General features: G+C 45.2%; 1 protein-coding gene across 2 annotated transcripts in view; it reads left to right on the forward strand.

Annotated features, from left to right (window-relative positions):
* The first annotated feature begins 5777 nt into the window (after positions 1-5777).
* The window catches only part of DHX8 (DEAH-box helicase 8), a 29220-nt gene continuing 22795 nt past the window's right edge, over positions 5778-12202 (forward strand). The window contains exons 1-4 of one of the 2 annotated variants that reach the window (XM_064583146.1): positions 5859-5999; positions 9619-9679; positions 10886-10971; positions 11977-12049. In XM_064583146.1, coding sequence (XP_064439216.1) covers positions 12016-12049 — 34 coding nt within the window. In that variant the 5' untranslated portion in view covers positions 5859-5999; positions 9619-9679; positions 10886-10971; positions 11977-12015. Of the gene's footprint in view, positions 6000-9618; positions 9680-10885; positions 10972-11976; positions 12050-12202 lie in introns of both variants that reach the window. The other variant, XM_064583145.1, reaches the window with a different exon arrangement.

Genomic DNA, 12202 nt, shown 5'->3' on the forward strand with positions numbered 1-12202 from the left:
TCCTTCACTTGGAAGAAGAAGTGGAGTTTCCAGAGCAGCAGTTTCTTTTGAGTTAGTGGCAAGAACATGCAGATTCACCCAGATCTTTGGTCTGGGACTAAGCGGACAGCTGTTTACATTGTTTGGCTTGCAAATGGAACGTCGGCCCCTCTTTTATTCTGGTCTCTTCCTATCAATATGCTTCTTGGTTGGGCTTGCTTTTTTTTTTTTTTTATTTTAATTTTTTATTCTTATGTTAATCCCATACATTACATCATTAGTTTTAGATGTAGTGTTCCATGATTCATTGTTTGTGCATAACACCCAGTGCTCCATGCAGAACATGCCCTCCTCAATACCCATCACCAGGCTAACCCATCCTCCCACCCCCCTCCCCTCTAGAACCCTGTTAGTTTTTCAGAGTCCATCGTCTCTCATGGTTCATCTACCCCTCCGATTTCCCCCGCTTCATTCTTCCCCTCCCGCTACCTTCTTCTTCTTCTTTTTTTTTCCTTAACATATATTGCATTATTTGTTTCAGAGGTACAGATCTGAGATTCAACAGTCTTGCACAACTCACAGCGCTCACCATAGCACATACCCTCCCCAATGTCTATCACCCAGGCACCCCATCCCTCCCACCCCACCCCCCACTCCAGCAACCCTCAGTTTGTTTCCTGCGATTAAGAATTCCTCATATCAGTGAGATCATATGATACATGTCTTTCTCTGTTTGACTTATTTCGCTCAGCATAATACCCTCCAGTTCCATCCACATCATTGCAAATGGCAAGATCTCATTCCTTTTGATGGCTGCATAATATTCCATTGTATATATATACACCACATCTTCTTTATCCATTCAACTGTTGATGGACATCTTGGCTCTTTCCACAGTTTGGCTATTGTGGACATTGCTGCTATAAACATCGGGGTGCACGTACCCTTTCGGGTCCCTACTTTTGTATCTTTGGGGTAAATATGGTTGGGCTTACTTTTTGCATCTCTCCTGAGGAAAGCCTTAGAAGTTCCTAAAGAATTACCTCAAACAGTAACCAGAAGTTCCTAAAGAATTACCTCAAACAGAAACCAGAGGCTACAAAAATCGTTAGAGAAAAAAGAAGCCTAATGTATCTTGTCAATTTGTTGCCCATACTTGCAATATTGACTTTTAAAAATAACCAACCTAGGGGTGCCTGGCTGGCTCAGTCTGAAGAGCATGTGTCTCTTAATCTCGGGGTCATGAGTTCAAACCCCATGTTAGGTGTAGAGATTGCTAAAAAATAAATAAATAAACTTAAAAAAAAAAAGAAAACCAACTTTTTTTTTTTTTAAGATTTTATCTCTTTATTTGACAGAGAGAGACACAGCGAGAGAGGGAGAAGCAGGCTTACCACGGAGCAGGGAGCCCGATGCGGGGCTCGATCCCAGGATCATGCATGACCTGAGCCGAAGGCAGACGCTTAACGACTGAGACACCCAGGCACCCCCAAAAAGAAAACCAACTTAAATTAAGTTTAAGAAGCAGGGTCACTTAAAGGGTGATTAACTCATAAATAAATATGTGAAAGTTCCTTACCATTCTCACAGAAGATGAGAAAGTGGAGATGGGAGAATAATTCTTTTTTACAAAGTTCACCTCATAAGGGTGTCTGGGTGTCTGATTTTTTTTTTCTTTTTTCCTGATATTTTTAAGATAGCCCTGGAAGTGAGGAAGGAGGAAACTTGATTGTGACAAAAAAAAAAAAAAAAGAAAGAAAGAAAGAAAGAAAGAAAGAAAGAAAGAAAGAAAGAAAGAAAGAAAGACCTGTTCAGGAGGAATATTTTTTGCCTAATGCTATGAAGCTTTGGAGAATTTGCAACCAAAATATCCATTATTACTGACGATAGGTTGATGGCCTAACAAGAGAGGGAATTTTAGGTCAGGGACATTTAGGGCAAAATTGAGGCTGTGCCTGGGCATAAAAAGATAAGGCTGACAAATAATGGATTGCAGCAGGAGAAACTGTCCTGTGAGATGACCCTGGCCCTGGTCTGGCCCCTCCCCTCCCCCAACTGCCCCCAGATGACAGGGAGCAGACCTGCTTTGTTTTTGTCTTCCAATCACCTGCCCTCATGTTTAGGCAGCTGAGAGACCAGAGTTGTAAACACAGCTCTGCCAACCAGCCACAAGTTCAGCATTTAGAGTATTCTAGTTCTTCCTTGATGGCTTCCCACCACCTTCCAGATCTCTAAGGGTCCTTTCCAGAACCAACCAAAGTGCCTGGGTCCAAAGTAGTTTGATGAATTGATTCAAATCTGGAGAAGAATTTGGGGGAAAAGTCAAAGAGGGATTTCACTCCGTCATTTTCTCTGGGGTCCTGTCCCTATCAGGGAGGACCTCAGATGAAAGGGTTTAGGCCATTTTCGTCGATGTCTTTAGGCTGGGTCAGGGCCCCAGTGGAGCAATGAAGGAGGGGCCATTTTGTCTAAAGTCCCCTTGCATTAATAACAATGAATAGCTGAGTGGCAGTTATATGCTTAGAAGCAAATCATTCTGATTTTTGCCTTCCAGAGCGGAGGTGTTTCCCCTAAGATCTGAGTTTTACTCCAGCAGAAAAAGCTAGGGCTGTCTTGGTTGCAGCAATACCATTTTGTTCTGGTGACAGGAAGTCCTGTGATTTTTCTCACCAACTTCCCTAAGGATGCCACCTTTCGGCCACACACACTTAGGTGATTTCTGCCCTCCCCCATCCAATCCAGGATTGTTAAGAGGTTCACTACTTCTCTGCTTCCTACCTTCCCCAACTTCTTACCCGAATGCCAGCAGCTGTGACGAGTCTCTGGGACAGAGCAGAAATAATGCGGGGATTGCGGTTAGGGCCCAACACATGTATCAGTCTAGGAATAGGCATCAAAGCGAAGTCCTTGTTACTACAAAGAAGGTGGTGAGAGATCATTTCTTATCCATAATGGGTGGTGGTGTGGGTGGCAATGAAGCATGGGCTATTGGTTTTTTTTTTAAAGATTTTATTTATTTATTTGAGAGAGCGAGAATGAGAGAGAGCACATGAGAGGGGGGAGAGTCAGAGGGAGAAGCAGACTCCCTGCCGAGCAGGGAGCCCGATGCGGGACTCGATCCCGCGACTCCAGGATCATGACCTGAGCCGAAGGCAGTCGCTTAACCAACTGAGCCACCCGGGCGCCCTGATTCTGTGTCTCTTAAGGGGAGAGGAAGATCCCATGTGCATCTGTGTTTGGGCTGTGAAGTTATCCAGTATGTTTGCTTTTTTTTTTTTTTTAAAGATTTTATTTATTTATTCATGAGAGATAGAGAGAGAGAGAGGCAGAGGGAGAAGCAGGCTCCCCGTGGAGCGGGGAGCCCGATGCGGGACTCTGGGATCATGACCTGAGCTGAAGGCAGACGCTTAACTGACTGAGCCACCCAGGTGTCCCCAGTATGTTTGCTTTTATTTCTTTTCCTTTGGCTTCAAAAAATTCCTTGGTGTGACAGGAAATATGTGTATTGTGTAACAAACTTGCACTCTTGAAAACATGTATATGTAAATAAAATCTAGTAAGTTTTGCTGCTAGTATTTACTGTTGAGATGTTTGTTCAATAATTCCCAAATAATCCTAAGAGTGATAAAAGTTCAACTTTATTTATTTATTTATTTATTTTTTTTCGAGAGAGAGCACACGGGGGAGGGGGGCAGAGGGAGAGAGAGAATCTTTTTTTTTTTTGAAGATTTTGTTTATTTATTTGAGAGAGAGAGAGGGAGCACACACACGGGAGCAGGGGGAGGGGGAGAAACAGACCTCCCACCGAGCAGGGAGCTCGACCCCGGGATCAAGACCCAAGCTGAAGGCAGGCACTTAACTGACTGAGCCACCCAGGCTCCCCAATCCTAAGCGTTCTTACAGTACTCACTGCGGCTACCACCACCCATTGTGGTTCTGTAGCCCTTTCCCCCACAGCGCTTTTAAGACAAAACAAACTCCATGTTTTTCCCCTTCCAGTTAAATATTGGAGAAAAGCAGAATATAAATATAAAATTTCTGAAAGCAGAGAAGCACAGAGAAAGGAAGTCAAATGGAATAAGTCCCTAATATCCTAATTCCAAGCTGGCAAGTTGAGCACGTTGAATCAAGAGCAGGATTTTCCTGGGGTGCCTGGGTGGCTCAGTCGTTGAGCGTCTGCCTTCAGCTCAGGTCATGATCCCAGGGTCCTGGGATCGAGCCCCGCATCGGGCTCTCTGCTCGGCAGGAAGCCTGCTTCTCCCTCTCCTACTCTGCCTGCTTGTGTTCCCTCTCTCACTGTCTCTCTCTGTAAAAGAGCAGGATTTTCCTTTCCATTCACGAGGAAAAAGAATCAGTGCAGCACTGATTCTTTAGGAACTTGGAAACATGGAGCTCTTGGAGTCAGTAAGAGCTACTGCTCCAGGGGTTCTGCTGTCATTTTTTTAGTCCATGGTGAGATGTTGGAGGGACAGAGTCCAAAGGTGCAGCCGTGTAAATGTAGCCTGAAGCTAAAAGCAGAAGGGTCTGATTTCCTCCCTTTTGCTTGATTGGAGGGCCACTAACTCCGGGTGCCTTCAATTCCTTATTCATCACACAGAACAGTGCAGTGTGGGAAAATCCTTACCTCACCTTAGAGCTGTTGCAAAGGAAAATGGAGACCAGAAATAGAAGTTGGGAGACCCCAGCTTAGGACCTTAGGTTCACAGCACAGCTGCTTTTTGGGGGCACAAGTTCTGAGGGTGTTGGCACGGGAAAATCCGGAGTTGAGAAGCGGTTTTCACAAGAGACGAGCCAGGTGGTTCTCTGGGGTCTCAGACTGAGGGGATCTGTACCTGACAGATGAATTTTACAAGTGACCATTATCTCACGCTTAGGATTATAGTAACTGGCACTTGTAGTGTGTTTACGATGCGTCAGGCTCCTTGCACAATTATCTTATTTAGTCATCATCCAAGCCCAGTTAGAACATTATCCCAGTTTATAGATAAGAAACCGGAGTCCCCAAAGATTAATTTGCCCAATGTCACTTAGATAGATAGTGGGAGTGTCAGTTTCCTTATCTGTAAAATGAATTAATAACAGAACTAGACTATCGCCTACTGTTTTTTGTTTTTTTTTTAAGATTTTATTCATTTATTTGACAGGGAGAGAGAGAGAAAGAGAGAACACAAGCAGGGGGAGCAGCAGAGGAAGAGGGAGAAGCAGGATCCCCTGCCTGAGGTTTGGATGAGAACTGAGATCGTGGACACCGAGCAGGGAGCCCGAGGTGGGGCTCAACCCCAGGACCCCAGGATTATGACCGGAGCCGAAGGCAGACGTTTAGCCGACTGAGCCACCCAGGCGCCCCATGCCTACTGGCTTGTTACAGAATCGCTCCAGATAGTCAGGAGCCACGAAGCGGCAAAGCTCCGGGAATAGAGGGAACCGCCGTAAAGCAAGCTTGGCTTTTTCCAGGCTTGAATTCGGGTTCCTCTTTCAAAGCGCAGGCGCGCAGGAGGCGGGGGGGGGGGGGGGGGGGGGAGGGGGGTCGTGACCGCCTTGGCGCCCCTTGCACAGGCCACGGTCGCCCTCTGCCGACGGCAGGTGGGAGAACGCTGAAAGTGAACGTGTCCGGGCCTGAGAGCCGACTGAGAATCTCGCTGTCCTGTAGAGGGCGCTGCCGGCGTGCAGGGTAACCTACCCGGCCGTCCCTTCCTTAAGCACTTCCTGTCGGATCTCTATGATTCTTCGGTTGCGTCATGGGAAGTTGCTAAAGTTTTCAATTTACTGTAAACAAAAGGGACGTGCGCCGACCCGGAAGTGGAAACTGGCGCAGGCCCGCAGTAGCTCAGAAGGCCGGCTGTAGAGCTGGGTGGCGGCGGCGGCCGTAGGCATGGCGGTGGCTGTGGCCCTGGCGGGAGCCGTCACCACCACGGACCTAGGCCCCGCGGAAGAACTCGCCAAACTCGAGTATCTGTCTTTAGTGTCGAAAGTTTGCACCGAGCTGGACAATCACCTGGGGATCAACGACAAGGATCTGGGTAAGCCCGGGGAGGCCCCTGCGGCCTCTGGGCTTGGGGCCGAGGGAAGCGGAAGGAGAAATGGGGTTGATGGGCTGACTGCGTGTGTCCCTGTGAGTCTCTTTCCCTCTCTGTCGCAGCTACTTGGGCCCAGGGAACCCGCGGCCCCCCCTTGAGAACCCTCGGGGCTGAGCTGTTAGAAACCATTGCCTAGAGCTGTCAGTGAAACCCGGAGCGGCTGTCGCTTTGCTCCTTGCTTCCCCCGCCCTAGTTGATTAAACAGCGTTAACAGCGACAGCAGCCGCAGCCGCGTTGTAATGACGATCATGATGGCCGACTTTTATTGACAGGGCGGATACTATGCACCGTGCTTTACTTACATTATCTTACTTGGTCTTCACACGACCCTATGAGATAGTATTACCTGTTTTTCGATTAAGAAAACAAGGCTCTGAGTAGTTAAGTAATCCTCCTCAAAATTATATACCAAATGTGAGCCTAATTTGGAATCCCAAGTCTTTTGAAGTCTGCCTTTAACTATTCTCAACCACTTTTTAGGCGTTTGGGGACAGAATGTACCAAAACGTGGAACTGAAAAAGGCCAGGGGGCTAGAGCTAAGGCCACAGGCAGGTGGAGTCCTTATGGAAGCAAAGAGATGGGTGGAATCAAGAGCATGAGTGGAGGGGTTGACCTTTGATAGGTACAGGGATGCTTGATCCATTTTAATAGGAAGGAGGACAGAGAATGTGGTCGTAGATGCAGATAGGTTTAGGGATTGGTGGTAGGAAGATGAGGGAGAGACTTCCATTTAATTGTTCTGTTTTCTTTTTTTTTTTTTTAAAGATTTTATTTATTTATTTGAGACAGAGAGAATGAGAGACAGAGAGCATGAGAGGGAGGAGGGTCAGAGGGAGAAGCAGACTCCCCGCCGAGCAGGGAGCCCGATGCGGGACTCGATCCCGGGACTCCAGGATCATGACCTGAGCCGAAGGCAGTCGCCCAACCAACTGAGCCACCCAGGCGCCCCTAATTGTTCTGTTTTCTAAATGAAGATGAAGTCATCAACGGGAGAGATGGAAGGGAAAGGGCATGTGACAAAAGGGGTCAGGGAGGTTGGATGTGTGACCTTGAGTAAGATACCTAATGTCCCAGAAGCTGTTTTCCTCATCTGTGAAATGGGGATGATGTGTTTTTCTCGGGGTTACCATGTTGCACCTAGGAAGAAGCCCTGCTGCCAGTATGTTTTAGTTCATTTTTTTCTTGCTTCCCAGTCAAGGTGTGCTTGTCCTGTATCATTTTTCTTCATTCTCCTTCTCTTTTAGATGGTAATGAGTGACAATCTTGTAGTTTGCTGTCTGGGTTGTATGTTCCTTCGTTCAGCAAACGTTTACTGAGCCAGTGTTAAATCGTTATGATGTTAACCTCATTATATACAAAAATAAAATGAGGTATAAACTCCATAATTTTCTAGCATATATGTAACTGAAGACCCCATTTAATTTGCAAATGAACCACAAATATGTTTTCTTCTGTTTGTAATTTTGACACCATTTATTTATTAAAAATATTTATTTATTTAATTTCTATGGCCAGCGTGGGGCTTGAACTCACGAACCTGAGATCAAGAGTGGCACACTCTTCCGACTAAGCCAGGCGCCCCTGACACCATTTGTGATGTGTGTTTTTTGCCAGTACTGCTAAGCAGTTCTGTGACACCAGCTGGTATCCTACATTGAACTGAGTTTTGACACTGTCTACCTGGAGATAGAATCAGATCCCACAGGTTAAGGACTCAGACCTATAAGACTGCCCCACCCCAAACTTCAGATGCCATTTGCAAGGTCAGGTTGTCAACTTGTGCTGACCCAGTCACTATAGATCAGAGGTTCCAATGACCCTACCCCCCACCCCTTGGGTTTGATTAATTTGCTAGAGTGGGTCCCAGGACTCAGAAACATTTTACTTACTAGATTACCGGTTTATTATAAAGATTTTATTTTATTTTTTTTTGACAGAGAGAGACACAGTGAGAGAGGGAACACGAGGGGGAGTGGGAGAGGGAGAAGCAGGCTTCCCGCGGAGCAGGGAGCCCGATGCGGGGCTTGATCCCAGGACCCCGGGATCATGACCTGAGCTGAAGGCAGACGCTTAACGACTGAGCCACCCAGGCGCCCCTACCGGTTTATTATAAAAGGATATAACTCAGGGACAGCCAGATGGAAGAGCTGCATAGGGCAAGGTATGTGGGAAAGATTGAGGAGCTTCCAGGCTCTCTAAGTGCCCCACTGTCCTCAAATCTCCATGTGTTCACCTCCCCACTAGCTCTCCATACCCAGTCCTTTTGGGTGTTTGTGGAGGCTTCGTTATAATAGGCATAATTGGGGGAAAAAAAGGCATAATTGATTAAATCGTTGGCCATTGGTAAAAGAATTCAATTTCCAGCCCCTTTTCCTCTCTCCAGAGGTCAGGGGTGGGGTTGAAAGTTCCAGCCTGCAAACACATGGCTGGTTTCCATGGCAACTAGCCCTCAGCCTCACCCTTATTTAGGAGCTTTCCTAAAGTCATCTCCTTAATGTAACAGAAGACCTTTTTCACTTTCCACACTTTGGAAATTCCAAGGGTTTTTAGGAGTGCTGTGCTTGGAAAGGGGATGAATACCAAACACATATTTCTTCTTATAAATCACAATATCACAGTGTTAAACACAGATTTATAAAACTAGTAACATTAAAGTTACTAAAGTTGGAAAAATGTGATAGATAGTATTGTTCTTTTTTTTTTTTTTAAAGATTTATTTATTTGAGAGAGCGAGAATGAGAGAGAGAGAGTACCTGAGAGGGGGGAGGGTTAGAGGGAGAAGCAGGCTCCTCGCCGAGCAGGGAGCCCGATGCGGGACTCGATCCCGGGACTCCAGGATCATGACCTGAGCCGAAGGCAGTCGCTCAACCAACTGAGCCACCCAGGCGCCCTAGATAGTATTGTTCTGTTGAAACTAAATTGCCAGAGAGATTTTAATAACTAAAAGGTGTATATTTGCTACTTTTATGTTTTATTTATTGACTTGATTCTTTTGATTTTGGCCTTAATGTATTATCTTTTTTTTTTTTTTTTTTTGGGAGATGGGTGGGGAGGGACAGAGGGAGAGAGAGAATCTTAAGCAGACTCCACACCCAACGCAGAGCCCGACGCAGGGCTTGATCTCACCACCCCGATATCATGACCTGAGCTGAAATCAAGAGTCAAGACAGTTAACCGAATGAGCCACCCAAGCACCCTGATGTATTATCACTTAAATCAGTGTCATTATTTTTCCTGTTTTCAGCACTGAACTTGTTTTTAACTACTAATTCATCTTTGGGGCACCTGGCTAGCTCAGTTGGTAAAACATGTGACTGTTGATCTCCGGATCGTGAGTTCCAGCCCCACATTGGGTGTAGAGCTCACTTAAAAAAAAAAAAAAATCTTGATAGTTCAGTTAATTTAATGATGCCCCCATATAATTCTGAAAATTAAAAAAAAAAAAGACCTGATTAATGACAGCTGCAGTGTGAATATGCTGCTGATTGCTTTGGAATAGTCTCTAGAGCTTTGCATGCCTAGCACCATGTGACTTACTTTTCCCTCCACATTTCTCTACAGAATGTGGGCTCAGAAGTCAGATTTCCTGGGTTCCAATCCTGGCTCCACCAGTTATTATTGGGTAGGTCAGCATCTCCAACCCTTAGCCTCCTCATCTGCAAAAAAAAAAAAAAGGATAATAATGGTACCTACCAATGAGGGTTGTTGTGAGGATCCTGGGGATAACTCCCGTGAAGCACTTAGCATAGTGTTTGCTGGGCATGTGGCAGGTGGTCACAGAGCGTTAACCGTTGGCATTGTTATGCATAAGCTGTGTCCATGTAGCCCCATGGCATTTGGCTTTCACTTAATGTCATCGAAAAGGTAAAGGCAAATGCCAGCTTGGAATTGGTATGGTAGCACTAGTTTATGTTCGTTATCCAGATCCTCCATACTATTATTGTTTGTTGTTTTTTTTTTTTTTAAAGATTTTATTTATTTGACAGAGAGAAACACAGCGAGAGAGGGAACACAAGCAGGGGGAGTGGGGGAGGGAGAAGCCGGCTTCCCGTGGAGCAGGGAGCCTAATGCGGGACTTGATCCCAGGACCCTGGGATCATGACCTGAGCCGAAGGCAGATGCCCAATGACTGAGCCACCCAGGTGCCCCCATGCTATTATTGTTATGTTTTAGGTTTAAAATCAGGATGAAATCATTACCATTTTCTTCACAGCGTGAGGCTTATTATCTCAGCCCCTCATAAAATGCACTTTTCTTCCGTAAGTCTCTTACTTAATAAATAGCTCTAATATTAGACATTTCAAACACTGGGCAGGTTTGTAGAGAGAAATTTGGGGGGCAAGTGAGTCTTTGATTTAACTTGGAGACTGCACCACCCAGCAGCTGCCTGACTCCCGTGGATGGATTGGGTCTGACCTTCCTGAAACTGTAGAAAGCATCCTACTGTGTACGTCCATGAGGGGCGGGGAAAAGAGGGCTCTTGCTTTTGGGCATTGTTACCTCTGGAGTCTGTATGGCAATGTGCACAGCTACTAGTCTCATGAGAAGAGTATGATGATCTGGAGAGGGAGGGAGATATTTCTCCCTTTGATGCACTGAAGGGCCTGGTGAGCCATTCTCTAGTAATATCTTCTTTGCATTTCTAAAAATTAACTGGAACATACCTGGATAATAATCTTGGTACTCTAAATTCTCTTTACTCTCACTGGATGGTGCTCTTTTGTTTTTATGACGGTTGGATAGGCCAATTGGTTTTGCTTTTAATGTACTTGAAAGTGGTTTTTTTACTAGTCTCCATTCCAGTTTTAATCCCTTTTCTCCTTTGCAGCTGAGTTTGTGATCAGTCTTGCTGAGAAAAATACCACCTTTGACACTTTTAAGGCTTCTCTGGTCAAAAATGGTGCCGAATTCACGGTATGTGTACCTGGAGACCCCTGTTTTGTTTTAATGTCACTACTGAAATTTTGATAGGATTTCACATAGGATTTTGATGGAGAAAGGAGATAATTTTTACATACCAATCAAAGAAACCATTAAGTGTGTAATGTTTTCATGCCACTGAGCAGTGGTGATACAACCGGATTTCCTGCAATACCTTTCTAGGAAAATGGGGCAGGATTTCCATCATGAAGTCTTTATGAGTGTTTATATTCTTTTTTTCTTTTTTTTTTTTTTTTTGTATCAAGTGCTTGCTCAGTGCTATACACTTTTTTTTTTTTTTTAAGATTTTATTTATTTATTGGACAGAGAGAGACACAGCGAGAGAAGGAACACAAGCAGGGGGAGTGGGAGAGGGAGAAGCAGGCTTCCCACTGAGCAGGGAGCCCGATGCGGGGCTCGATCCCAGGACCCTGGAATCATGACCCAAGCCGAAGGCAGACGCTTAACGACTGAGCCACCCAGGCACCCCTGAGTGTTTATATTCTTGTTCTCTGAATCCAAAGTCAAAAACAAAAGAGTCTAGGTTTTGAAAGTAATTCTAAACAGTGGAAAATAAAAATGGTTGAATGGAACTAAATTACTTTTCCCCCCAAAGAGTCCTAAATATCAGCTTTCTCTGAAGCTATTTGCTAGGTTCATGCCCATCAAATTGATACTCTGTGCTTCATTTGTTCCAGTTAGCTCCATTCAGGTATACAACCACCTTTTCTTAGTTTTTTTCTTTTTTTAAGATGTATTTATTTTAGAGAGAGTGAGAGAGAGAGAAAGCGCATGTGTATGTGGCGGGGAGGCAGAGGGAGAGAGAGAATCTTAACCCCAAGCTGAGCATGGAGCCCAACATGGGGCTCAATCTCATGACCTTGAGCCAAAACCAAGAGTCAGATGCTCAACGGACAGTGCCACCTAGGTGCCCCTAAAACCAGTGTTTTTAAGCAATAATTCAGGGGCTGATAATTTTTGTTCTGTTTCTTTTCAAAGGATTCTCTTATTAGTAACTTGCTGCGCCTCATACAAACCATGCGGCCTCCAGCAAAGCCTTCTACTAGTAAAGGTGAGTAGAGTGTCTGTCTGCGCTTAGCCTCCAGAACGGTTTAGAGTGTGAGCATCCTGTAAATTGTGTTCTTTCCCTGTCCTGAGCCAAGTACACAGTCTAGTAAAGTTTTACAAATGACTTAAAATTAAACTCATAAGACATAACTAACCA

The sequence above is a fragment of the Mirounga angustirostris genome, unplaced genomic scaffold (genome assembly GCF_029215605.1).
Source record: "Mirounga angustirostris isolate CCGP_5_RB_7025 unplaced genomic scaffold, mMirAng1.0.hap1 SCAF_17, whole genome shotgun sequence".
NCBI lineage: Eukaryota > Metazoa > Chordata > Mammalia > Carnivora > Phocidae > Mirounga > Mirounga angustirostris.